Below are 24,347 nucleotides of genomic sequence, written 5' to 3' on the forward strand. Positions count from 1 at the left end.
TTACAGGAGTTAACCTTAATTTATTAAAGAACAGCTAATGACATTTATAGATATCTTTATTAAAAGAGGGCAGTAATGTTTCTGTAGCCATTACATTGCTTTCAAGTGCCAATCTCAGATAATGGGTTTAAAAGGCCACCATTCACTCAATGAAGTAAAAATAAAATGGGAACTTTCATAAAACACCATGCCCAACTTTTAAAGCATATAATCAGATACATTTCCATTGGGTTATAAATAGCAACAGAATATGCTCTTCAAAGGCCTGCCCTTGCAAGGAACAGACAATCCCCAATGCCCTTTGAAAACTATGGTGTTTGGGAGTACTCAGCACACTATAGGACTGGTCTTCCTATAGCTACCATCTTTGATGTCTGTGTTGTGTTCTCCAACTCTGGTATCAAATTTATAATTCTCCCTACAGGTTTTCCATAAGGGAGTGTTTATGCTTCAGTAAGTATGCAAGCAGTAATTTAATGTCCTCACTGCTTTACAATACTGAGAGCTAAATACTGTAAACCAATCCAAAATGAAAACCTTATGATAACTGACTCATTTCAAAGTAATGAATAATTAAAATGGTATTTGTGGAGTGACTTAAAAATAGCCCAAAATAAATTTGAACTACATATATGAGAACATCCAACTTTGGAAATATCTTTTAAGTTAAATCTTTAGCAGAAGATATTTTTCTATTTCAAGTTTATTTTCTTCCAGCCATGATCTTTAAATACTGTAATGCATTGTGAGCAGCGTCGTTGTGAGCATTGCCCCAAGAAATCCCAGTACCATGGCAAACTGTGACTGGATTGGTTGAGAGTTCAGCAAGACATTGGTACTGTCCATTCACACTCAGCTCCTCTGAAATCAAATAAGCAAACAATGATTAGCTCAACATTACGCCTTGTATAAGTTATTGCACAACTTCCCCTATTTCCCCCAAATTTTTCCAAGTGACATGTATTAAAATCACTTATACAACCACACTGACTTTTAGTCACTCATTACACAGAATTAATTTCCAAAACACTTATGGATGGAAAGTTTATGAAGGATAGGACAGAATGTCGACTATACTCTTGAATGATCCATCCACCTTTCTGTTCCTGCTGTGCAGCATGTATAGTTATTTTGCTAGTAACATTTGAAAGAATTATTGGAAATATTAACTGTGTAGGTGTCAAATATTTTGCAAAATTCTAACTTTTAGAATAGCAGCTGTGCTAGATACTTGTAAATTAGTTACTAGATATCACAAAATGTGAGCTAAGATTTTAATCAATCTTACCCTGCATTATCAAAGCTAACACTTTTTGGTACCATCATAATTTCTTATTAATCAGGACATCTCTATTTGGAGGTTAAGAATAGTATGTACATTGCCAAGTGTCTGTCTAGTCCAGACTGCATATATGTTTTTCATCTTAATAATGCAATAAAAAAAGAGTGGTATTAGATACCACACAAGATTGTATCTACTTTTCCTAGTTACAAGGTTGTCACAACTCAAGTGGTGGTAACACAAGGGAGGAGGGAGAACATGAGATTTAAAAAGAGAAATGACAACCAGAATAACAGAAAGGAAGGGAAAATTTACAATTCCAGCTAGATTCCAAACTTCTGAAATCATAGTAAGTGGGGATGTGAAAGTCTTTGGCTCTTAAGTTCATAGCCATATATAGGGCTCAGTGTTTGTCATGGAGGTTGCGGAAGTCACAGATTCCGCTATCTCCATGATTTTTGCGGGGGCCAGTGTGGCTGACCCCGGGGCCACCCAAACATGTGGCTCCAGAGTCAGCTGGTCAGGTGGCCATGGGGACAGCTACCCCGGTCACTGCTAAAGTCACCCCGCAGCCAGACGCTGCAGCACTGGCCACTGCTCGGGCATCCCCGGGAAGCTAACCCTGGGGACTGCTTGAGAAGTGGCTGGTGCAGTTGGCTCCAGGAACTGCCTGAGCAGTGGTCCCTGGGTGGCTGGTGCAGCCACTGCTGGCAGTCCCCAGGCAGCTGGAATAGCCACTTCCCTGGGCAGCCCCCAGCGCGGAGCTCGGGCTGCCGGTGCAGCCACTACCAGAGGCAGTGCCCGGGCAGCTGGTGCAGTCACTGCCGGCAGTCCCAGCAGCTGGTGCCATGCCTGCCCTCCCCCACGCCCCAGCAGCAGTCCTGGCACCCCCCAGCAGTGACCCACTTAAGATTTAGTCATGGGTATTTTTAGTAAAATTCATGGACAGGTCACAGGCAATACACAAATTCACAGGCCCGTGACCTGTCCATGAATTTTACTAAAAATACCTGTGACTAAATCATAGCCTTAGCCATAAATAATGGAAAAATCTAGGCTTGGATGCCTCTGTAGTTATAGTAATTTAGGTTCCAATCAGACTCGTGGGCAAACCATGATTTCGGTAGAGCTGCATGTGAATTATATGCTCACATATATGAATTGCAGGCTTGGAGTCTTAGGGCAAAGTTTTCCTTTATGCTGTATGAGCAGAGCTGCCATTTAACATCACTGCATGTTTTGCTTAAGTGTGGCTTAGAGAGGAGGAATGTATCCTTCATGTATTACAATACTAACATACCTATATTCAAATATGTTATAACAAAACCTTGTTCTTCTGCAACTTCTCCAAGTAGTTGGACATAGTCTGTATTAGGAATACTGAGTGGACTTTTCTTCAGCAAGGTAATTTTTTCTTCAGATGAGTTCCTTAAGGCATCCCATGTGTATGCTAAATTATTTCCCATTTCATTTCCCTGAAAACATTTGAAGAGGGTTTAGATTTGTGTTTATATATTAATGCTGTTCAGCAACAAAAAAAAAAAAGCATGCAATATTCACTTTAATCTACAAAAACACAGAAAATGCAAACTTCCACACAGCACCTTTAGATAGTGTGTCAGTGATTCCCAGCTTTTTTGTTCAACTGCCCCAGTGATGGACTGGTGCCTGACTGCCCGCTATCCTATTCCTTATGCTATGTTTTGGCCTGATTACAACTGTCTTTCTTTTTGCCTGTGTTCTCCCTGTCTCCCATTCTTTATTTTTAATTTTTTCCCCTATATTTGCTCCTCTTCTCTCAACAAGCACACTTGGTGCCTTCTCCCTCTTTTCAGCCAACCTCAACTCTCCACTCCCTGTAAACTGGTCTGACCCTGTGTTCTATGCCTCTTGCATGGCTGCTTCCTCCACAGTGCCTGTTACAAGAAAGTGTGCAGACAATACCATTGAACGAAGTGATGTGTATTGCTGCTTGGGGAAAGCAAAGCATATGCAGCTGCCAGCAGCAGCTGCCTGATGGCCTCCTTGATACCCTAGATATGCCATGCAAATTTAGTGTGAACAAACCTAGTATATCCCAGAAGGTACACTTTAATAGGCCACCATGTCTTGTATTTTTATTATGTTTCCCAATCACTTAAGTGGGCAAATACTTATATTTCACCAGCATGCGTTGTCTGTGTCAAGGTATTATAATTTATTATTGTAGTAAACAAACAGATTCAAAAACACTACTCACTTATTTTACTTTTTGGACTTTATTTCCGCTCTCCCACTTTTTCAGATCCCTGCTCCCAGAACTCCCTTATGTTATTGGTCAAATAAAAATTATCCCTGTTTGATACCCTCATTTGACATTATGAAAAAGGATATCTACCTATAACATAGCTCTTTTTCTCCCTCCCAAAATAGCAGGATGGGTTATTTGAAGCCAATTAATAAGAGTAGCACAGAGAAAAATCCTACTTTTAACGGTGGCTGTCCTTATATAGTCTCTTCCACCAATGTCCTATTAATAATCTGATGCAAAATTTGGATGATAGCCCAGAGCTTTTGGGTCCATCTAGAAATAGGAACATGGCATAAAACTTTGTGATAATGAAAGTGTCTGACGATATTTTGTTAGTTTTGTCATTGTTTGAATTGTCTGACAGGATTTATGGCACTTACGCTGCTCTGCCCATTACTTACTAAGGAAATATTGATGCTATCTGGAGGGAACCTGTGGAATTTGGCAAGTAATTTTTCAGCAGCATTTCGCTTTGCTAGTTTCTTAGATGTCCCAGTCCCTGCATAAAGAAACAAAACCAAACAGTATTAACAAGAGAAAAATGCATGGAGGTGGACTTAGTGGCTCAGAGGACGGATAATTCATCTGTAGGTTGCTGGTTCAAATTTACCATAAACAGTAAAAAATAAATTGTTACTATCTGACTGCTGTTTGAAGGCTTATGTGAAATAAACTGACTTCAATCCTGTTGCTAGTGGACTAGCATTGGGGGCACATTGCTGCAACACTGAGTTCCTGAATTACTACAGCTTGTTGATTATCCAATCTGTAGATAAGCAGAAGTTGGTCTTTAGATGTGTTTGGGTTCCACAAATAGATTCACTATTATAAAACATTTTAAATAATATCTTGACACAAACACTCTTGCAGCTTACTCTTACTCACATTTTCCTTCTTTTGAAAGAATTGTAATACAACTGAAAGGTACTTAGTTAAGAGAACAGAAGCCTTCTATTAGTACTCAGAACAGGTAGAAGATGTGAAATTGTGCAAGTTTTCACACTGTTCTTCCAGAATAAGTCAGTTATAAACTGAAGGGATCACCTCCTGTAGTGAAAGAACACTTCAGTCTATAAGTCCAGTTAATCTGGGACACTCTGCCAATATTGGTGCTAGTTAATAATTGCAATGGTAATGGTTTTCTGATGGAGGATACCTGTTCACTAAGAACTAGACTAAAATCAACTCACTTCATGTAGACCACCAAAGAGACATCAGATAGCAACATTTTGATCATTAGCTACCTATTTAGGGGTTAAATGGGTGACCCAAATCATTGAGCAATCCACCTGACTTGAATTCAATCTGCAAGTCTCCCTGTAAATGCAATATTGTTAACCACTGATGGTTACAGGTATTCAGGTTCCTAGAGAATTTCTCTGATCTAGTCTTATGAAGTACACTAAGGAAACAGGGTTTAGAATGTATTTTATAGTAATTTAAAGAGCAGGATTCTCCCATAGACTCCATTAAAAGAAAGTAAACCTCCAATTTCTCAGCTGTAAGATAACACATTAAGCATTTAAAAACTTAGGGCCAGATACATTTATTTGCCTCTATCATTACTACTGAGCTTCAAAGCTGGAGGTTAATACCTGTTCTGAGGAGGAAGATTCAGTGTCTTGCACTAAGTATTTCAAACTGCTTCCTCTCCTCACCAACCCCTTCCCATAACTTCTCAAAGCCTAAATTCTATATCAGAATGTCACTAAGCACAACCAGGGAGTCCTCCCCTCCACCAAAAAATTACAAAACAATCTCATTTGAGGATGGGTTATTTGCAGCTAACCAAATGCTGGTCACTAGGTTGGAAAGGCTGGTCAAGAATAACTTTACAGTTACAAGTATAGAATTTGCTCAAGAGTTTACAAGGGAGTTAAGTACCAATGCAAAATGTTTGCAGGTTCTTCAACATACATAATGCATGAATGTCATTCAGCAAATACTTGTTGAAATAGAACTACTATGTATTTGCACAGTATGTTGCTAACTTCAAATGGAATATTTTACTTCAATACACTGGGAGGTATCATTCAACAATTTCTGTTGCATTGAGAAATGCTTTAGATGCAACATTTAAATAGCTTGATTTAAAGTCTTATGTACAAACACTATTTAGGATAACAGTGCAATGTATTCGCGCATTCTCTTGACAATTTCGAGGTAATAGGACAGAACTGTCATGCAGAATATCACTTATCCTAATATTTAAAAGCACTGCAAGTCTGTATTTTCAAAGTTAACACCATAGCTTCCAGCATTTTCAAGTTAAATAATGGAACATTTTTTTTAAAATGGTCTCTTCCTTAATGTTAGGGAACTGAAAATGTATCCTCACTGTCCAAAGGTTAATAGCAAATATTTTAAGAGTGCCAATGATGCATTTTGTATGTCATGAATTTGCTTTAAAAAAGAACCGATAGGTACAATATTAAGATTTTTAAATGGGGGGGAGGGAGGCCAACACTCACAATTCATTAGGAACTGCTATGGAAACTGACCACATTCTAAATTTGCTACGTTTTGTGTTGATTTTAAAAATATATATATATATATACCAGTTTCTACAAACGTTTCTATTCTGCAAGTCATTGTAAACTCTCGCTTGTGAGGAGGCCCCGATTCATGTGCAAGTGAATATTCAGGAAGTCTCCATCCCTTCTGAACAGCCAGTTCCTAGAGAAACAGAAGTTAGACCTGACTAATAAAAAAAGATTCTGCTTTGTTCTGTCTCTAAACATCCCATTCAAACAGCTACCACCACTGCTTAGCAAAACTCATCGGTCCATATTTCAAACACATTTACTGCCATAACACTGAAAATATTTCAGTAATAGCTTGAAGAGCACAATATATTGATGTGGGAAAACACAAGGATATAAGTTACCTAAAAGGACACTTTTACCAGAAGTCAAAGTACTGTGTCCACACATCTATTCAGGGGACACCATCATAGGGCCTGATCACAATCAGCCACACTATCAGAGGCTCGTTCACCTGCACATCTACCAATGTGATATATGCCATCATGTGCCAGCAATGCCCCTCTGCCATGTACATTGGTCAGACTGAACAGTCTCTACGTAAAAGAATAAATGGACACAAATCAGATGTCAAGAATTATAACATTCAAAAACCAGTCGGAGAACACTTAGGTCTGTAATCAACTGACCAAAGAGATTGAAAAGTTGCAATTCTTCAAAAAAAACCTTTAAAAACAGACTCCAAGGAGAGACTGCTGAATTGGAATTAATTTGCAAACTGGATACAATTAAATTAGGCTTAAATAGAGACTAGGAGTGGATGGGTCATTACACAAAGTAAAACTATTTCCCCTTGCTTATTTCCACCCCCCACTGTTCCTCATACGTTCTTGTCAACTGCTGGAAATGGCCCACCTTGATTATCACTACAAAAGGTGCCCCCCCCCCCCCCACTCTCCTGCTGGTAATAGCTCACCTTAAGTGATCACTCTCTCCTTACAGTGTGTATGGTAACACCCATTGTTTCATGTTCTCTATGTATATAAATCTCCCCACTGTGTTTTCCACTGAATGCATCCGATGAAGTGAGCTGTAGCTCACGAAAGCTCATGCTCGAATAAATCTGTTAGTCTCTAAGGTGCCACAAGTACTCCGTTTCTTTTTACGAATACAGACTAACATGGCTGCTACTCTGAAACGTGTTCTGTTCTGGTATTTGCCAATACTAGCAGCACATGTAAAAAAACCCCAAAACACTAGTAAGTTACATTTTAAAGAGCTGTGTTAGCCTAAAACCCTGTCTAAAAATGAAAAGACATAGGGTGGTTTTGTAGGGTGTCTGATCCTCAGCACTCACACTTCAGGCTGGCAGGATTTAGAGTGCCATGTAAGAGAGATGGACCTGGTCCTGTTCAGAAAAGTTAAAAACCAGCTTGAATCTCACCTGTTTAGTCAAACTTGAAACTTTAAGCCTTGACTAAGTGCCAATTCCTTCTTTAATCATTCTGAGCTATTAATTTCAATTCTTTTTATTTCATATTTTAATATGATTATCCAAATTATAGTACTGATTTGGCAAGGCCAGCCTGCTTAAAATAGAGAATCAATTAACAAAACTAGTGACTGAACATATCACATCATGCAATACTGTACCAACAGCATTAAAATAAAAACATAGCTCCAGAGTAATCATGCGGTCAGTGAGTTTTTCTTTTTGACCTGGTAGTAAGACATGCCTTTCAACTAAAGTTTCTATGTGTTATCTCTTGAAGAGCAGAATGGTACATAAACTGAATATTTTAAAGCAGATGAAAGGGCTGTGAGTGTGTGTGAGAGAAAAACAATTTGACTACATTTATTTGTCTTTAAAAACAATGGTCAAGAAATGAGTCATCAAGGATTTATTCATTAATGAAAACTGTTGTTGTTAAGGGAAGTGCATGTCTTAAGCTAAGTTTTCTGTACCTTTCCACCTTAAATATGTCTATGGGGAAAAAATTAAACAAAAGCACCCAAATCTCATGTCCAGTAGGCGACTTTCAGGTTTTGATTCTTACTTACAACTAGTCATTGGTGAACCATGAGATTCTTCAGAGCCATGCAAGTAAACTTAGGTCAAAATACTGCAAACAGTTTCACTTAATATGAAACCCCGTCAAACTCAATGAGACTACTTATGCTTAAAGCACATGCAAAACTGTCTTCAGGGTTGGTGTCTGGGCTCAATCCCTCAAGGCATTGAGCACTCTAGCCCCAATCCAGCAAGGCATATGTGGCTGAGTACTTTGTTGGATTGGAGGCAGAGCACACAGCACTCTGTATTTAGACCTCCAGGGTTCACCCTACAGTGTTATAACTTTAGCACTTAGTATCACAGTTAATACACACATGCATTAAATGTTTCATATGAAAATGCCAAACAAAGCAGACATGAAACATTATTTAAATGGGAAGATTTTGTACATAACATTCTGTTCCCCTTCTTCCATAAACACTCTAAATTTCAGAAATACAGAACACCTTAAATTCATCAGAACACATTAAAAATAATCCTCTAAATATGTTGTCTATGGGTCTCCAATTTCAACCAGCTTTGTGAACATTTTAAAGAAAATCTTATAGGAAGCCAAATTTTCATGTCTAAATCTGTTCACACCATGTTTTTATTTTGACAGTATTAACTGGATTTAAGCATACTTATAACAGTAAAGTTAGTTACATACACATTTCATATTCTTACTACTGCTGGCTCTCTACATGCTTTCCTGCAGTGAACAAAATTAGTTGTTGCTCTTTTCTGACCTGTACTACTTGCTCTGGGCTGTCTATGCTGCTTTCTGTAACTACAAAAAAAAAAAAAAAAAAAAAAAAAAAAAAGTTCAAAAAGTAGCTAGCTGCTAGTTTAGTTTCTAAGAACCAGAATATATTTTAAATTCAGGCTTATCCAATATTCATTTCTTGTAAGGAACATTTTTATACACATACCTGAACTATATAGCATGATGGTCTTAAAATGCAAAAAAGGTTACATCTTACCTGTAATGTACCTATAGGATTGGTCTGATTTTGTGGTTGCTTTGGAGAATCTGGAACTATGGAGTCTGGCACTGAAAGACTAAAATAGTTTAACTTTTTTTTTTTTTTAAACTGAAAATTTTAAGTTAAAACTGCTTAAGAGGGACATAAATTAGGCACTAATCCATTAATAACCTATGCACCCAATCCTCTAAACACTAATGCATACACTTAATTTTACACGTGAGTAGTCCCATTGAAATCTTTGCATGATTAGTGTCCAAGGCTAAATCTCCATCTTCTCACGTGTGGAAAATACTATATCGTAATTATTTGAGATTTAAAACTTTAGAGCCAGATACACCTGATATTAATGTGTCCCCTGGCAACTTGTGGATATTTATTTTAAACATGTCATTTTCTCTCTTCCATGGCTGTGTGTGTCGGGGAGGGGAGGAGAACCACACAAATAGCGGATTGACCAGTTATTCAGAGAAAATAGTAAAAACTGAATATATATGCGGTGCCTTTTATTATTATTATTATTTATTATTATACTATAATCATGTAATTTTTTTGTTAAAGAATGTTTTTGATGTAAAAGCCACCTATATAAGTGCTTCAAATTATACAGTACACTATCATGCAACAGAAATAGCACCTGAAAAAATACATTAGCCCCACTTCATCTTAGACAGTTTCACTAGGAAAAGAATGAAATACAAGAATCCAGATTACAGAAAAGGTAACATTAGAAAGTTTGAGAGAGAGTCAGTTTTTAGACTTAAATTAGAAAAGACTTTCCTCAAAAAGAAAATGAAGTCTTCCAACTGCTGAACTGACAGTATTTTTTTATTTTATTTTTTTTGGTCTTCAGAGCTTCTTTGAATGCCATTTTTAGAGCAGCAATGAAATTTTGTGCAGTACAATACAGCAACACCTAACTCACCCAATACTTGGATTTCCTTTCAAAACATTCAAGGCAGCTTCTGCAGCTCTGTGTTTTGCAATCTTCTTGCTATGGCCTTCACCTGTATTAAAATAGACAATCTGATATCCCTAAAGCATGAGAGGCTGAGGGAATGTAGGGTGGGTTATACAGTATCAGAGGGAGACATGGGGGTGGGGGGAGAATAAGAGCAGAATTCTATATAACCAAAATAGAACACTCCTCTGGAATTGAACCCAGAAGTCCTGAGTCTGTATCCTTGGGTTGTCAGCAAATAGCTCTGAAACCCACTGGCACAGTGTTTCTCATCTCCCCCTAGTGGTAGTCCAGAGGATAACAGCATATTATTACATCAGTTGCTGCATTATCTCAAGTACTGTAGTCTGAACCCTCCTGATGAACTATGTGAAGACTATATGGTTCTATGTTACAGAATGTCTTAAGACTTTTAAAAAGAACCATCTAGTCTATGATCTTCCAAGAAACTACACTTAAACTTTACGGTTGCAAAGTCAAGTATTCAGAAGTCTGGAAACACCAGGATTAAGGTAGTTTGTGCATCCTTAATTCAGCGATCATGTGCATATGCATGGATCTGCAGCACAGAAACCCTGCCTCATTTGGTGCACTGCATGGATCTGCTCGGGGGATGAATCAGGGTTGTGTAATAATGGAGGCTGTTTGTAGCAGAAGCTGGAAAGTGTGTACCTATTGTGATTGCTGGGAAATGGCGGCCCTAACCCTGCCCTCAGTTAAAGGCCCTGCCTCTTATCTGGGAGAAACCAGTGAATCTGGGCCCCAAGTGTATACTGGGGACAACAAATGAAAAAACAGGGATGGGAGTGAAGATCAAAGGATGAAAATCCAGGAACTGGAAGGGGACACTGAACAGAGAACCCCAGACAGTGCCCACTGCTCCTCAAAGGCATCTAAGGAGTCAGTGGACACTGCCCAGAGCAGTGGCTCTCAACCTTTCCAGACTACTGTACCCCTTTCAGGAATCTGATTTGTCTTGCATATCCCAAGTTTCACCTCACTTAAACACTACTTGCTTAAAAAAATCAGACATAAAAATACACAAGTGTCACAGCACACTATTACTGAAAAATTCATGAACTGCACCATCTACACGCCCATGCTTATGGCTTCATGGAGGAGCCACCAACTGCTATCCCTGGTAGGCCATGGACCAGAATGGAATATAGGCTGGACCACTAGGTTACCTCCTCTCGTCAGGTGGCAGCAAGTCCCACCACTTACTGTCAGGGAGGTAGGGTAGGGGTAGACATGAGGGCAATGAAATGGATAGTATGAAGCACAAGTGCATACACATATTTCCTTGGTATGGTTTGGAGGTGATACAGCTGAATGTCATTCAGCCAGCTCAGGTTGGGTGGGAGGCTCATGGGACAGGGGTCTGATGTCTAATTCTGGAGGGCCAGAGGTAAGCAGTGGGTAGGGAGCACCTACCTACAGGATCCACTCCAGGAAAGAGAGAAGTGGGAGGTAAGGCTGCCCTCACCTTCTGGAGCATATGATGGAGGACACACAGGGTAGGCAACCCCTGGCTGTCTGAGCACAATGGGGTCCACTCAGTCCCTCTGATGATAGTCCAGGAAGTCTCTCATTCTGGTGCCACCAACCTCCTGGAAATTGTGCAGTGAATGAGGCAGGGGACTGCAAGAAGAGAGATGATGATCTTCTGGTTATTCATGTTGAATGTCATCCCAGAGAACTAGATTCTATTCCTGCCTCTGCCACACTATTCCTTCAGGCTGCTGGGCAAGTCACTCAAACTAAAATTTTCCAAAGGGAGCCACTAATTGTATGCTCCTCATTTTTGAGAGCCCAACCTGAGACTCCTGGGGCCAGATCTGCAGAAGTGCCGAGCACTCACAAGTGAAGTCAATAGGGACTGTGCTTTGAATATACAAAGTGTCAAAAATGCTTAGTACTCTGAAATATCAGGCCTTAGGCATCTCAAGTTGAGCATCCAAAATTAGTGGACACTCTTGAAATCTTGACATTTTGTGCCTCAGTTCTGCCATCTGTGAAAAGAGGATAATATGACCACCTAATTTCATATGAGTGTTCTGAAGATCAATTCATTGTCTAAGAAGCATTCAGTTACCATAATGAAAGCATGATGTAAACACCCAAGAAGAAACTAACAACTTCTTATTTGGTGCATGGTTTAAATGGTATGTATTTAAGACGTGGGGTCACGTATTGACGAGGATACAGATAAATAATGAATAACTATGCTTCCACTGAAGTAGAGATCATATGGAAAGATATAACAGAGCATGTAATTTTCATAATGGCTGTGTACAAGGGGGCCAAATCAAAGATGCACAGGCAACTTTAATTCTGGAATTTCCTTGGCTTTTGAGTGCTTGACATTACAACCATAATATTCCTTTAATGTAACTATTTTGCATGTAATAAATCTATACGTAGTGTACTATCATGAAGACAATAGATGTAGTTTAATCCAAACAGATTAATTTAACATTTATAGTTTCTTGTGGTTAGGTTTTTCAGAATCCTCAAACTAGCATGCAGCTATTGGAGCTTTTCCTTTCAGCCTGTGAACAAGGTAATATTTATCTTTGCCTTTTTACTGAACTTTCTGAAAATATCAAATCAGAATTAACAGCCTAAAACCGCACTGTTTTAATATTTTAACATGTGAAACTCAAAGTTTAAAAGCTTGCAGGGTAGATAAAAACCACTGCTTTTTAAAAAAAAAAATTAAAAAAATTGGATTTTTGATTTAAATCATAGGTTTTTGAGGAAAATACCATTTTATCAAAAAAATATCTAAAGATAGATACATTAATAGCTCAAAGATATCTCATCATGGAATATGGATTATAAATTCTAATGCTATAGTATGATACAATATATTCATGTAATGTTTCAGAAAAGTTTTGTAAATGAGTTCCAGTAGTTCATGGATTAGGGACCCAATCTTATGGGGTTCCAGGGGCTTCTGTATAGATTATTTTGGTTAATCTATCTATCTACCCAATGGGACTCAGTGCTCAGTCTAAAAGATACCATCAGAGATGCTTAGTTTTGAAGTTGTCAAATTGTGGATTTGTGTCTCAAGAGATAAAATGCTTGTTAACAGCAAAAATGTTTTTAAATAAATAAAATATAGAGGTGAGAAATAACAGCCCTCAACCCTATTGTCCCTCTGCAAATTTGTGTACACAGAGTCAATCCCTTACCTCCCTCTAAAAGTGCGAAGTTTCAGAAAGTTCAATGAATAGAAGATTGTCCAGATCTATTCTGCCACCAACAAAGAGAAGAAGTCTGGAGATAAATGCAAGAAGGGAGGGACAGAGCCACTGGCCATTATCTTTGAAAACTCATGGCGATCGGGGGAAGTCCCGGACAACTGGAAAAAGGCTAATGTAGTGCCCATCTTTAAAAAAGGGAAGGAGGAGGATCCTGGGAACTACAGGCCAGTCAGCCTTATCTCAGTCCCTGGAAAAATCATGGAGCAGGTCCTCAAGGAATCAATTCTGAAGCTCTTAGAGGAGAGGAAAGTGATCAGGAACAGACAGCATGGATTCACCAAGGGCTAGTCATGCCCGACTAATCTAATTGCCTTCTATGACGAGATAACTGGCTCTGCGGATGAGGGGAAAGCAGTGGACGTGTTGTTCCTTGACTTTAGCAAAGCTTTTGACATGGTCTCCCACAGGATTCTTGCCAGCAAGTTAAAGAAGTATGGGCTGGATGAATGGACTATAAGGTGGATAGAAAGTTGTCTAGATTGTCAGGCTCAACGGGTAGTGATCAACGACTCCATGTCTAGTTGGCAGCTGGTATCAAGTGGAGTGCCCACAGGGTCGGTCCTCGGGCCGGTTTTGTTCAATATCTTCATTAATGATCGGGAGGATGGCGTGGATTTCACCCTCAGTAAGTTTGCAGATGACACTAAACTGGGAGGAGAGGTAGATAACGCTGGAGGGTAGGGATAGGATACAGAGGGCCTTAGACAAATTAGAGGATTGGGCCAAAAGAAATCTGATGAGGTTCAACAAGGACAAATGCAGAGTCCTGCACTTAAGACGGAAGAATCCCATGCACCGCTACAGACTAGGGACCGAATGGCTCGGCAGCAGTTCTGCAGAAAAGGACCTAGGAGTTACAGTGGACGAGAAGCTGGATATGAGTCCAGAGTGTGCCGTTGGTTGCCAAGAAGGCCAATGGCATTTTGGGATGTATTAGTAGGGGCATTGCCAGCAGATCGAGGGACGTGATCGTTCCCCTCTATTCGACATTGGTGAGGCCTCATCTGGAGTACTGTGTCCAGTTTTGGGCCCCACACTACAAGAAGGATGTGGAAAAATTGGAAAACGTCCAGCGGAGGGCAACGAAAATGATTAGGGGACTGGAATACATGACTTATGAGAAGAGGCTGAGGGAACTGGGATTGTTTATTCTGCGGAAAAGAAGAATGAGGGGGGATTTGGTAGCTGCTTTCAACTACCTGAAAGGGGGTTCCAAAGAGGATGGATCTAGACTGCTCTCAGTGGTAGCAGATGATAGAACAAGGAGTGATGGTCTCAAGTTGCAGTGGGGGAGATTTAGGTTGGATATTAGGAAAAACTTTTTCACTAGGAGGGTGGTGAAACACTGGAATGCGTTATCTAGGGAGGTGGTGGAATCTCCTTCCTTAGAAGTTTTTAAGGTCTGGCTTGACAAAGCCCTGGCTGGGATGATTTAGTTGGGGATTGGTCCTGCTTTGAGCAGGGGGTTGGACTAGATGACCTCCTGAGGTCCATTCCAACCCTGAAATTCTATGACAGGCCGTAGAAACGAAAGTGAAACTGTTTGAGCAGCATATTCCAGAAGTTTTGAGGTCTTTCTCCGTGAAGCCTTTATTGATTTGAGATCTAGCATACTATTCTCTCACTAGAAGGGAAAACCTATAATGGCAGCAAGCCATACAAGAGACCCAGTTTGGGGGATATTTTAATGAGTTCCTCTACCTGTGGGTAAGACAGGCATGTGTGCAAAATGCAAACAGCGCAACAAATAAATGCCTGGCTTAGTTGCCAGAATGAAACAACCTCAGAGGAAGCTGCGTTGAAGATGACGAAAGGAACATGTCTGAACATGCAGGATCTTCAGGTTGGTAAACTTTTTTTTATTTCATACTTTTTTCCTAAGGACTTCCAAAAATATAGTTGTTACTCCATGGTACTATCATTTTAGATGCAGTTGTGATAAAAAATAAATAGCTGAAATAGGCAGATCTTCCTTTTACAATTTCACCTTTAAAGTAGTATTGAGTGTCAGTGAATGCAATAAGAAAAGGAGTACTTGTGGCACCTTAGAGACTAACCAATTTATTTGAGCATAAGCTTTCGTGAGCTACAGCTCACTTCATCGGAAGCTAACTCCTTTTCTTTTTGCGAATATAGACTAACACGGCTGCTACTCTGAAACCAGTGAATGCAATGAGTAATACTAAATGAGCAGTATGGTAATTAAATAACTGCACTGACTTATTTTGTTTAGGCAAATCCATCCTCAATATACAGGAATCTGAAGACTATCCACCTTCAAGATCACCATAATTTTCTATAGTTTCAGAGTTATCTGCCAATGATCGTGTTTCAGTCACCTCATGTATGTCACATAGCCACAGCATATCACCTGTAGCAAAAAGGAAAAAAAAACAACCCTCCATCACCCAGAAACAACCATAGATAAGTTTGTGATAAGACCTAGCAGATTACAAAAAGAGCTAACTGATGAAGAAAATTGCCTGGTTTGTTTATGCAACAAACTCTCCTTTCCGTATGATTGAGAACCCACACTTCATTAATGTAGTTCAGTCATTAAGACCAGGATAAAGTCCACCCGACAGAGCAGATGTCACCAGCAAATTGCTGCATAAAGGGTATGAAAGAGAAACTGAGCAGTGTGAAAAAAGGTCTAGAGGGTGAAATTGTTAACTTGAGTCTTGATGGGTGGAGCAATGTCCACAATTATCCTGTTGTATGTGCTTGTGTGACAACAGAAGAAGGGAATATCTTCCTCACAGAAATAATTGATACATCAGGAAATGCACACACACAGCAGAATACTTACAAGAAGTATCAGTAAAAGCTATAACAAACTGTGGGGAAAAAAATCCAAATGTCTAGTATGCAGCTTGGTCACAGACAATGCTGCAAATATATCCAAAATGAGAAGAAATTATTTAGAAGAGAGTGAAGAGAGTCCCAAGCTAATAACATACGGTTGCAGTGCTCATTTGATGCACCTCATTTATTTCAGTGTTCCAGAAATAAAGGCGAATGTTGTTGAAATTGCAAAATACTTCCATAACAACTACTTTGCAGCAGCTGCTCTGAAAGAAGTGGGAGGAACCAAGCTAACTCTCCCACAAGACGTGATGGAACTCAGTAGTGGACTGTTTTGAGCACTATATCCAGAACTGGCCTAATCTGATGACAGTTTGTGAACAAAACTGTGAAAAAATCAATGACACTGTCACAGCCAAAGTTCTCAACACTGGGCTTAAGAGAAATGTTGAACACATGAGAGAGAAGGAACTGAGTGAGATCTTAAAAAGAGAAATATGCAATGACAGAGTTAAATTACAAGCATTAAAAAAACGAATGGGACAAGCACTATCTCCAGCTCATTTTCTTGCAAATATGCTCAATACTTGGTACCAGGGTCAAACTTTTGACGGCTGAAGAAGAGGAGTTGGCAATGACATGGACATCCAGCAATCATCCCTCCATAATGCCAACTATAATAAACTTCGGAGCTAAGGGTGAACCATTCAAGAAATATGTTTGCTGATGATGTTCTAAAGAAAGTCACACCAGTGAACTGGTGGAAGTCACTTAAGCACTTGGATTCAGAGACTGTTGAAGTGATAATCTCACTTTTAACAAAGGTAGCTTCTTCTGCTGGTGTAAAAAGACTATTTTCTTCTTTTGGACTAATTCATTCGAAACTGAAAAACGGTTTGGGACCTGATAAAGCAGGAAAGCTTTTTTCTTTTCTTTTCCAGATTATGAACAAACAGGAAAGTGAAGGTAAAGACAACCGAGTTAGATACAGAACCAATATTTTAAGTTTCTCATGTTGACCTGGCTGACACAGTCTATTTAATTTTTTTAAAATATTTCATTTAACTATAAGTTAAATAATTTTAACAAAAACAAACCTGATTTTAAAAAACTTGAATGTTTAACTAAATTAAAAAATTCATATGCTTGTTTTGTTAAAATATTATGTTTGCTGTTTGAAGAAAAAAATCCAGAATACATAACGTTGTTGTTTTAGTTAAATAAAACAACTTAAATGTCTGTCTGGTGATGATCTCCTCCTAATACAGCATGGCAAGAAAATCCTCCAAATATTAATGATAGTTCACCTCCCAGTGTCTTACTTTTGGTAAATGAAATAACCAAACAATCATTCATTTTCTGATATAGCTGTAAAACTAATCTGAAAAGTTTTCAAAATTAATCACTTTAAAAATGTATAGTGTGTACCTTCTAAAAATGAAACATCTATCCCTGAGTTGTGAAGAATATGTATTAAGGTTATAACAACCAACAAGAATGCACTTTTATGTAGAAATCCATGATTAAATCGAGTCTTTCTGAGTAGTGATTTAAATAAAATCCACCCTGAAAGCTTGCCTTTTAGGCAAAGCTGTTAAAGTTTGGCAAGTACTGGAAGGAGCAAAAGCAAAGCATATTAACCAATTAAATAAATGAAATGGTCAAATCATAGAATTTTTTTTTTTTGTATTTTCTAATGAAAAACACATTGTAAGTACTTAAATTTTTTTTTTAAACCACTGCCAACCACCATACCAAAGTGTAGTAACATTACAGACCTGTGCCCGTTATTTCACCTACTGTGACTTTAAAGGTGAAACTTGGAAGATGTACTTGTCCTTCAGCCTTCTCAAAGTTGTACTCAGGAGTGATACCAGCTTTCGTGCCATATTCATGTAACAACTGAATTGGTGTTTTCCCTGGTTTGGCAACAATCATTTCCTCCAAGCTACAAAGAAAAGAAGAAAATTTCCCGATGAATAATTTACAAAATAAAATAATTTAGAAGGGAAAACTGTATTTAGAGCTGGTCAAAAAAAATCTGAATCTTACTTATTTTTTTCACTGAAACTTTGAGGAAATAATTGTAATACTTGGCTCTTGTGGCACTTTTCATCCACAGATCTCAAAGCACTTTACAAAAAAGGACAAGTATTGTTACATTGGGATGGGGAGACAGAGTTATAGGGAAGCAAAGTACTTGTCCAAGGTCCCATGGTAGACCAGGATAGAACCCAGTCTACTGAGTCCCAATGCAGCACCCTATTTACTAGGCCAATATTATCTCCCAAATTTCCATTTTTTTAAAATCAGTTCTAGCTCCTGTAAAAGGATAAAATTATATATTAAAAAAACCCTACCACCCACTAAAACTCAAATCTGGTTGTGGCAAAAATAGTTTAACGAATTCTCAGTTTGGTGGGCCTTGTATCCATTCATATATAGGAAGTTTGTTTTGCAGTATAGGAGGAAACAAGAACTGAGATGTAGGTAGGGGGAAAAGCTACCCAGAGGTCTGCGCTTAAACTTGTTTCAGAATGCGCAATAAGAGGCTTTAGGGATGGGTACCTGAGAACTAGAACAGCAAGAAAGGAAGAGTATTTTAGCTGCAGCAGAGAAAGGGAAAAGACTGCAGTGATTCTCAAACATTTTGGATTGGCAACCCTTTTCACACAGAAAGCTCTCTGAGTGCGACCCCTTATACTTAACGCTATTTTAAAGTGATATTTGTATGTTTGTTAATATCACTTTTCACAGCAGATTTACTAGCGCAGACTTCACAGTGAACTTGCTAGCTAGCTGGGAGGCTGTGAAAATTGATATTAATAAACATATAAATATCAGTTTTCACAGCAGACTTGCTAGCTAGCTGGGAGGCATGTACTTGCAACCCCTGAGGGGTCATGACCCCCAGTCTGAGAACTCTTGTGATTAGAGGAAAAACAAGTAGCTCAGACAGTCACAACGTGATTAAGCTAAACTAAGGTATGTCTGTATTTAGCATTTGGGAAAGACAGAAAAGTTAATTTACAAGCTGTTGTGGAGGAAAAAGCAACAGGATTTGGCAAAAGCTTTGCCTCGAACGTAGAGGGGACAGAGTTAGAGGGATATGTTGAAAACAAAAAACCCTGCAGTTTCTCAGTGTAGCCAGACAGACAGCCCCCCCCCCTCCCCCCTCAGACCAGCATTGCTGGAAACACAGGAGGAAGCAGGAACAGGGCACTTAACATATATTCCAGCACAGCCTTTGAAGCTGTGAAAGCACAGGTGTGCTGCTACACTGTGCCTCTGGGAGCAGATACGACGATTAAGCTCACAGCAGGCAGAGGCCCTGGGACAGACATGGCTCTTAGCCCCTACTAAATAGCGTGATGCACACACACCAACATCCTAGGTGGGAAAATATTTACCCTGATAAAAGAAATGTCCAGTAGTCGAAACTTATTGTTTCTCTCCTTTGCAAGTGTAAACTACTCTTGCGAAAGCTGGCGTCGCCCAGACAGACCAGCCTCAATTTGGCATAAGAAAGGAGAAAGAGAATAAAGGAGTACAGAGGTATAAGTAGGGGACCTACAGCACCATGATTTTTGAGTGCTTTTCACTATCTATCTGCTGGTCAGATAAGTGACAGCCTCCCAAGGCTTCTGCAGCTAAGAGGGTCCCTACGCCTTGTCCCTTATTCGTCTTTCCGCGGAATTGAGTGACCGATCCTGGCTTGGCACCGCTGGAATCGAGAGATGCAAGGAGGGTAAGAAGCACCCACACCTGATCGCCTACCTTTAGTGTACACATATTTTGAAATAGAGCTCCATACTTTGTTTTCTTTCTTTGGGATTGTGGCTTCAGTTTTGTAACTTGTTTGTGTGTGTAACATCTCTACATTTAAATAAGTAGGCACTAGCAATTTTGTAACCACATGATTAGAATCTAGCTTAATAAATTTTGGTAACCATTTATGCATAAGCCTGACTTGTTTTCTCTGGTTTACTGTAAAGCAGCCAACACAATTAAAGAACCTCAGCCGTTTTGGCTCTAAAGCCTGGCCATTAGGTGAGAGTACTAAGAGCCTAGCGTTGAGTTGTGCCGCCTCCACGGGGCAAACTCTTGGGGCACCTGTCAGTCAATCCTGGCTGCCCGCTGCGAAGGAGCTCTGAGCTCTAGCAGTTAAAGTCACGGGTGTGGAGAGGCTCTTAGTGCTGCCATTGGGGCACCTGTCAGTCAGTATTGACTGCCCGCTGCGAAGGAGCTCTGAGCTCTAGCAGTTAAAGTCACGGGTGGTTAGGACCTTGGGGCACCCGTCAGCCTAGCCCGGGCTGCCCGCCGCGAAGGGACAGTGCGTCCTAGCGGTTAAAGTCACGGATGGTATAAACGGGCATAGCTGGCACCTCACCAAACATCCTTGGCCGTCGGCTAACACTCAGATTTACAAGACTTCCTATCTTAGTACCCAATAGACTACAAGTATTTAAAACCAAGCACATGTATGAAGTTTTTGCATCAGGAGAACCTACATGCATTTGTAGACTATTCAGAACTATCAGCTCTACATTGTAAAGCAAATTTAGTGCTCAAAGAGTACCAGATGGACAAATCAGGAGACTAGTAACAGCACTATTATAGTATGAGTAGTGACAGTGCAAAATTCTCTACAAAGTGCCATCCTATGTACCTCAGCTCTCTTCTAAAGAGGCTGCCTAAAATAAGAAGTGCACACAGACTCCGTGACGATTCAATATGCTGAAATTGCCAACAAGAATGTCATTCTGTAATACAGACCCCTATCAACAAGAAACCAGATGGACTCCAATTAGTTTACAGAGGTCTGTGAATGAATTTTGGTTGCTACTGAATTGCAGTGGATTCAAATCACTGACCACCTCGTGAAAGGCTCTTATTACCTCTGTTTCAAGACAGTTTGTCATTGTCCATTCAAGTTACAAAACATCAATTTGATCTCACTAGGTGATGAAAGAAAAGTTATTTTATGCTGAAAGCCTGCACTGACAATTGGAAGTGGTTTTCAGCTCTGATGGAAGCTGCATGCTATGAAACCAGAATACAGATTAGATAACAAACACTTCAAATATAGGATCATTCTTAAACACAGCAATAAAGAAGCATATATAATGTGATAGAAAACGATTTTTGTAGGCAACTGTTCTATTGGCTGATAGGAACAGGGGAAACAAAATATTTGCAAAGTAACATTATATTACAAGTAATTAACACTTTCTTCTGATCACCAAGACAACTGGGAATGGCTTCAGTTACAATATGGACAAGTGGTTGGATACGAAAGCACTTACTAATTCTCCACAGCAAAAAACCAATCATTGTTGAGGAGGATCTGAAGGTGACAGTTCCATAGTGGGTGCAAGCTCAATCTATCTCAAACTCACCAGGTTCAAAAGTTAACAATATCTGGATAGCTCAGGGGTGGCCAATGTGTGGCTCCAGAGCCGCATGCGGCTCTTCAGAAGTTAATATGCGGCTCCTGCTAGGAGCCAACTCTGGGGAAAAAATGGTGGGTGTTCAGGTGTACCAAAGGATAAATACCCCAACATCAGAGGTGCAGCTCTAAAATTAATCTCGATGCTGATCTCAACCTATCTTTGTGAGTCTGTTTTCTTGACGCTCAAACATGTGAAATCCAAGCACCGATCCATTTTGACAGACAGCCACTTAAGAGAACTGCTGCGTGTGAGCACAACTGCATACAAACCAAACTTCAAGGGAACTGTTGAAAGCAAGGATTGCCAGAAGTCCCACTAAATAAAAGATTAAGTTATCATTAACTATACATTATAAATGTATCCATAAATATACATTATGAACTTATATAATGATGTGTGTGTGTATATATACACACACACACATATATACATATATAATCGTTACATATTACTGTAGTTCTTTGGTAATGTACATTGGTAAATTCTGGCTCCTTCTCTGGCTTAGGTTGGCCATCCCGGGAAGCTTTTCTCCAACAAAAGCCTAGCTATTTCAGGAACTGGTGTTTTAGGCCAGGACTAATCACATGCCTAAAATCAAACATGTGCATTTGTAGGATCATGGTACACAAACATTGTCCTTGTCAGGCTTGGAACATGGCCTAGACTTTTTTCTCCCCCCTCCCTATATTATTTATTTTGCTACACCACTAGAATAACAGAACGTTATGCTGTTGGAAGTATCATGAAACAATGTACCATGGCACTGTTTGAAAGATGGGCTGTTGGACACCTAAATACTTCTAAGGATCAGGATCTTTCTTGCTGGGGGTGGGGGTGATTACTGTCTCTCCACCTATAAGTCCACCACTTCTGGTTTGAACTGGAAAGGTCCATGAAGGTGCTGGGCCTTGTTTAGCAGCTGTCACATTCTTCCATGAAGGTTTCCGATGAAGTGAGCTGTAGCTCACGAAAGCTCATGCTCAAATAAATTGATTAGTCTCTAAGGTGCCACAAGTACTCCTTTTCTTTTTCCATGAAGGTGGCTCCTTTTCAAGGATGTGGAGTCCTGCTTACATCCGCTAACCACACTAACTTTACAGGTTTCAGAGTAACAGCTGTGTTAGTCTGTATTCGCAAAAAGAAAAGGAGTACTTGTGGCACCTTAGAGACTAACCAAACGCTTATGCTCAAATAAATTGGTTAGTCTCTAAGGTGCCACAAGTCCTCCTTTTCTTTTTGCTAACTTTACACTGACATGACTGAGAGGGATCGTCAACAGGGAGCTGAGTTTAAGGGCTATTGAGCCTGCCTCTAACGGCATCACTCTACCTCCCAGGGTAAGGGACTGAGCCTCAGGGGCTGGCGGGCGCCTCAGGAAGGCAGGCAGGCGGGCCGGCCGGCCGGTCGAGAGCGGGCTGGGGCAGCATCTACACTTGCAGGCCCCCTGGGGGGTGGGGCTAAACTCAGGCCCAGGCTGCGCTGAGAGCCGGCGGGGGTAAAGGCCCCGCGCCGGAACCAGGCCGAAGGGCGGGACGCAGCTGGCCGCTCCCTGGGGGCGACAGGGCTCACGCGGGGCAATCCGCGGCCCGCCTAAGGCTGCGGCCTCCGGCAGGGACCGCCGTTTTCCCCGCTCGCTCCGCGGTGAGGCGACGGGCTGGGTCTGCCGGGCCCCAGCGCAAATGGGGCGGGGGCACGAGCCCGGCCGGTCCCACCCCCGCAGGCAGCAGTTGGCCGCGGCCGCTCGCGCGCCTGTGGGGAGTGGGAGAGGTGTCCCTAGTTACCCACAATGCCCCACTGGGCCCTGACCTGCGGGGCTCGTCCTCCGCCTGCGGGCTCTGCTGGGTCGCGGCCGGGAAGCTCTCCTGAGACATGGCCGGGCCGCCGGCCGCCTCCGCCTCCCAGCGAAGCGCGTCCTCCTAGTCGGCGTGTTGTGAGGGCGGGGACGCGCTGGCAGAGCGGGGCGGCGCTACCTGCAGTTCCTGCTCGGCAGAGCCCCCGCTGTCTCCCGCTGCGGTGCCCGGCACCTCTCCGGAGGACGACAGTCCTTCCTGCCCGCCCCCTCCGCGGAGTGCACCCTATGGGGCCGGAGGGGATGGGCCCGGCCCTGGCGGAGCGCACCCTGTGTGGCCTGGCGAGTGATGCACAAACCCGCAGAAATCCCGGAGGGGAGAGTAATGCGCCCCCCCTCCCCCGCAGTCCCCTACACACCCATGGGGCAGAGTGGGAAGCCCTATATTCCCCCTCCCTCAACCCTAACGTAGGCCCCTTCCCACTCATATATATATATATGAACACTCAAAGCATAGCAAAATCCCCTGTGCCCCTCTGTGATGTTACGCTAGGGCTGCTAATTTTGGTTGGATGTATTCTTGGAGATTTCATCACATGACATCTTTAATTCTTGGAGACTCCAGGGTAATCCTGGAGAGTGGGCAACTCAAATTTACCCCTACACGCTATTGTAGTAATCTTTATACAAAGTATACCTTGTAAGATATCACTTGGAAATTCATAACTTTCTTTTTAGTAACGTCTTGGTGAGATATGTGTGGCAACATTGTATGGGAAGTTCTAAGATTCCCCCATGTAGTTGTTATTAACCCAGGTTCCAAACCCCACCGTCCTGCCCATACAGATATTGGCAGTGGTGAGCTGCCAAAATCTTAACAACCGGTTCCCTCTTCAACCCACAAGGGGGTCGTGCCCCCCCGCGAGACTCCTGCCCTATCCAACCCCCTCCCCCATCCACCCCCCCTCTCCTG

General features: G+C 41.0%; 1 protein-coding gene across 7 annotated transcripts; it reads right to left on the bottom strand.

Moving 5' to 3' along the window:
* On the bottom strand, nucleotides 1-23,661 carry PRKRA (protein activator of interferon induced protein kinase EIF2AK2). 7 transcript variants are annotated; one of them, XM_073306005.1, is made up of 8 exons: nucleotides 23,392-23,661; nucleotides 17,911-18,080; nucleotides 10,020-10,101; nucleotides 9,092-9,170; nucleotides 6,131-6,248; nucleotides 3,974-4,071; nucleotides 2,610-2,757; nucleotides 1-861 (listed from the first exon to the last, which is right to left on the bottom strand). In XM_073306005.1, the coding sequence occupies exons 1-8, from the start codon at nucleotides 23,454-23,456 to the stop codon at nucleotides 704-706; spliced, it is 918 nt and encodes a 305-aa protein (XP_073162106.1). In that variant the 5' UTR covers nucleotides 23,457-23,661; the 3' UTR covers nucleotides 1-703. The 7 variants fall into 7 exon arrangements, with proteins under 7 accessions (XP_073162106.1, XP_073162105.1, XP_073162110.1 ...); XM_073306004.1 differs by having other exon boundaries at nucleotides 2,583-2,757; nucleotides 23,392-23,656; XM_073306009.1 differs by lacking the exon at nucleotides 23,392-23,661 and adding an exon at nucleotides 23,367-23,389 and having other exon boundaries at nucleotides 2,583-2,757.
* Between the last annotated feature and the right edge of the window lie 686 nt (nucleotides 23,662-24,347).

This window comes from Lepidochelys kempii, chromosome 11, assembly GCF_965140265.1.
Source record: "Lepidochelys kempii isolate rLepKem1 chromosome 11, rLepKem1.hap2, whole genome shotgun sequence".
NCBI classification, from domain to species: Eukaryota; Metazoa; Chordata; order Testudines; family Cheloniidae; genus Lepidochelys; species Lepidochelys kempii.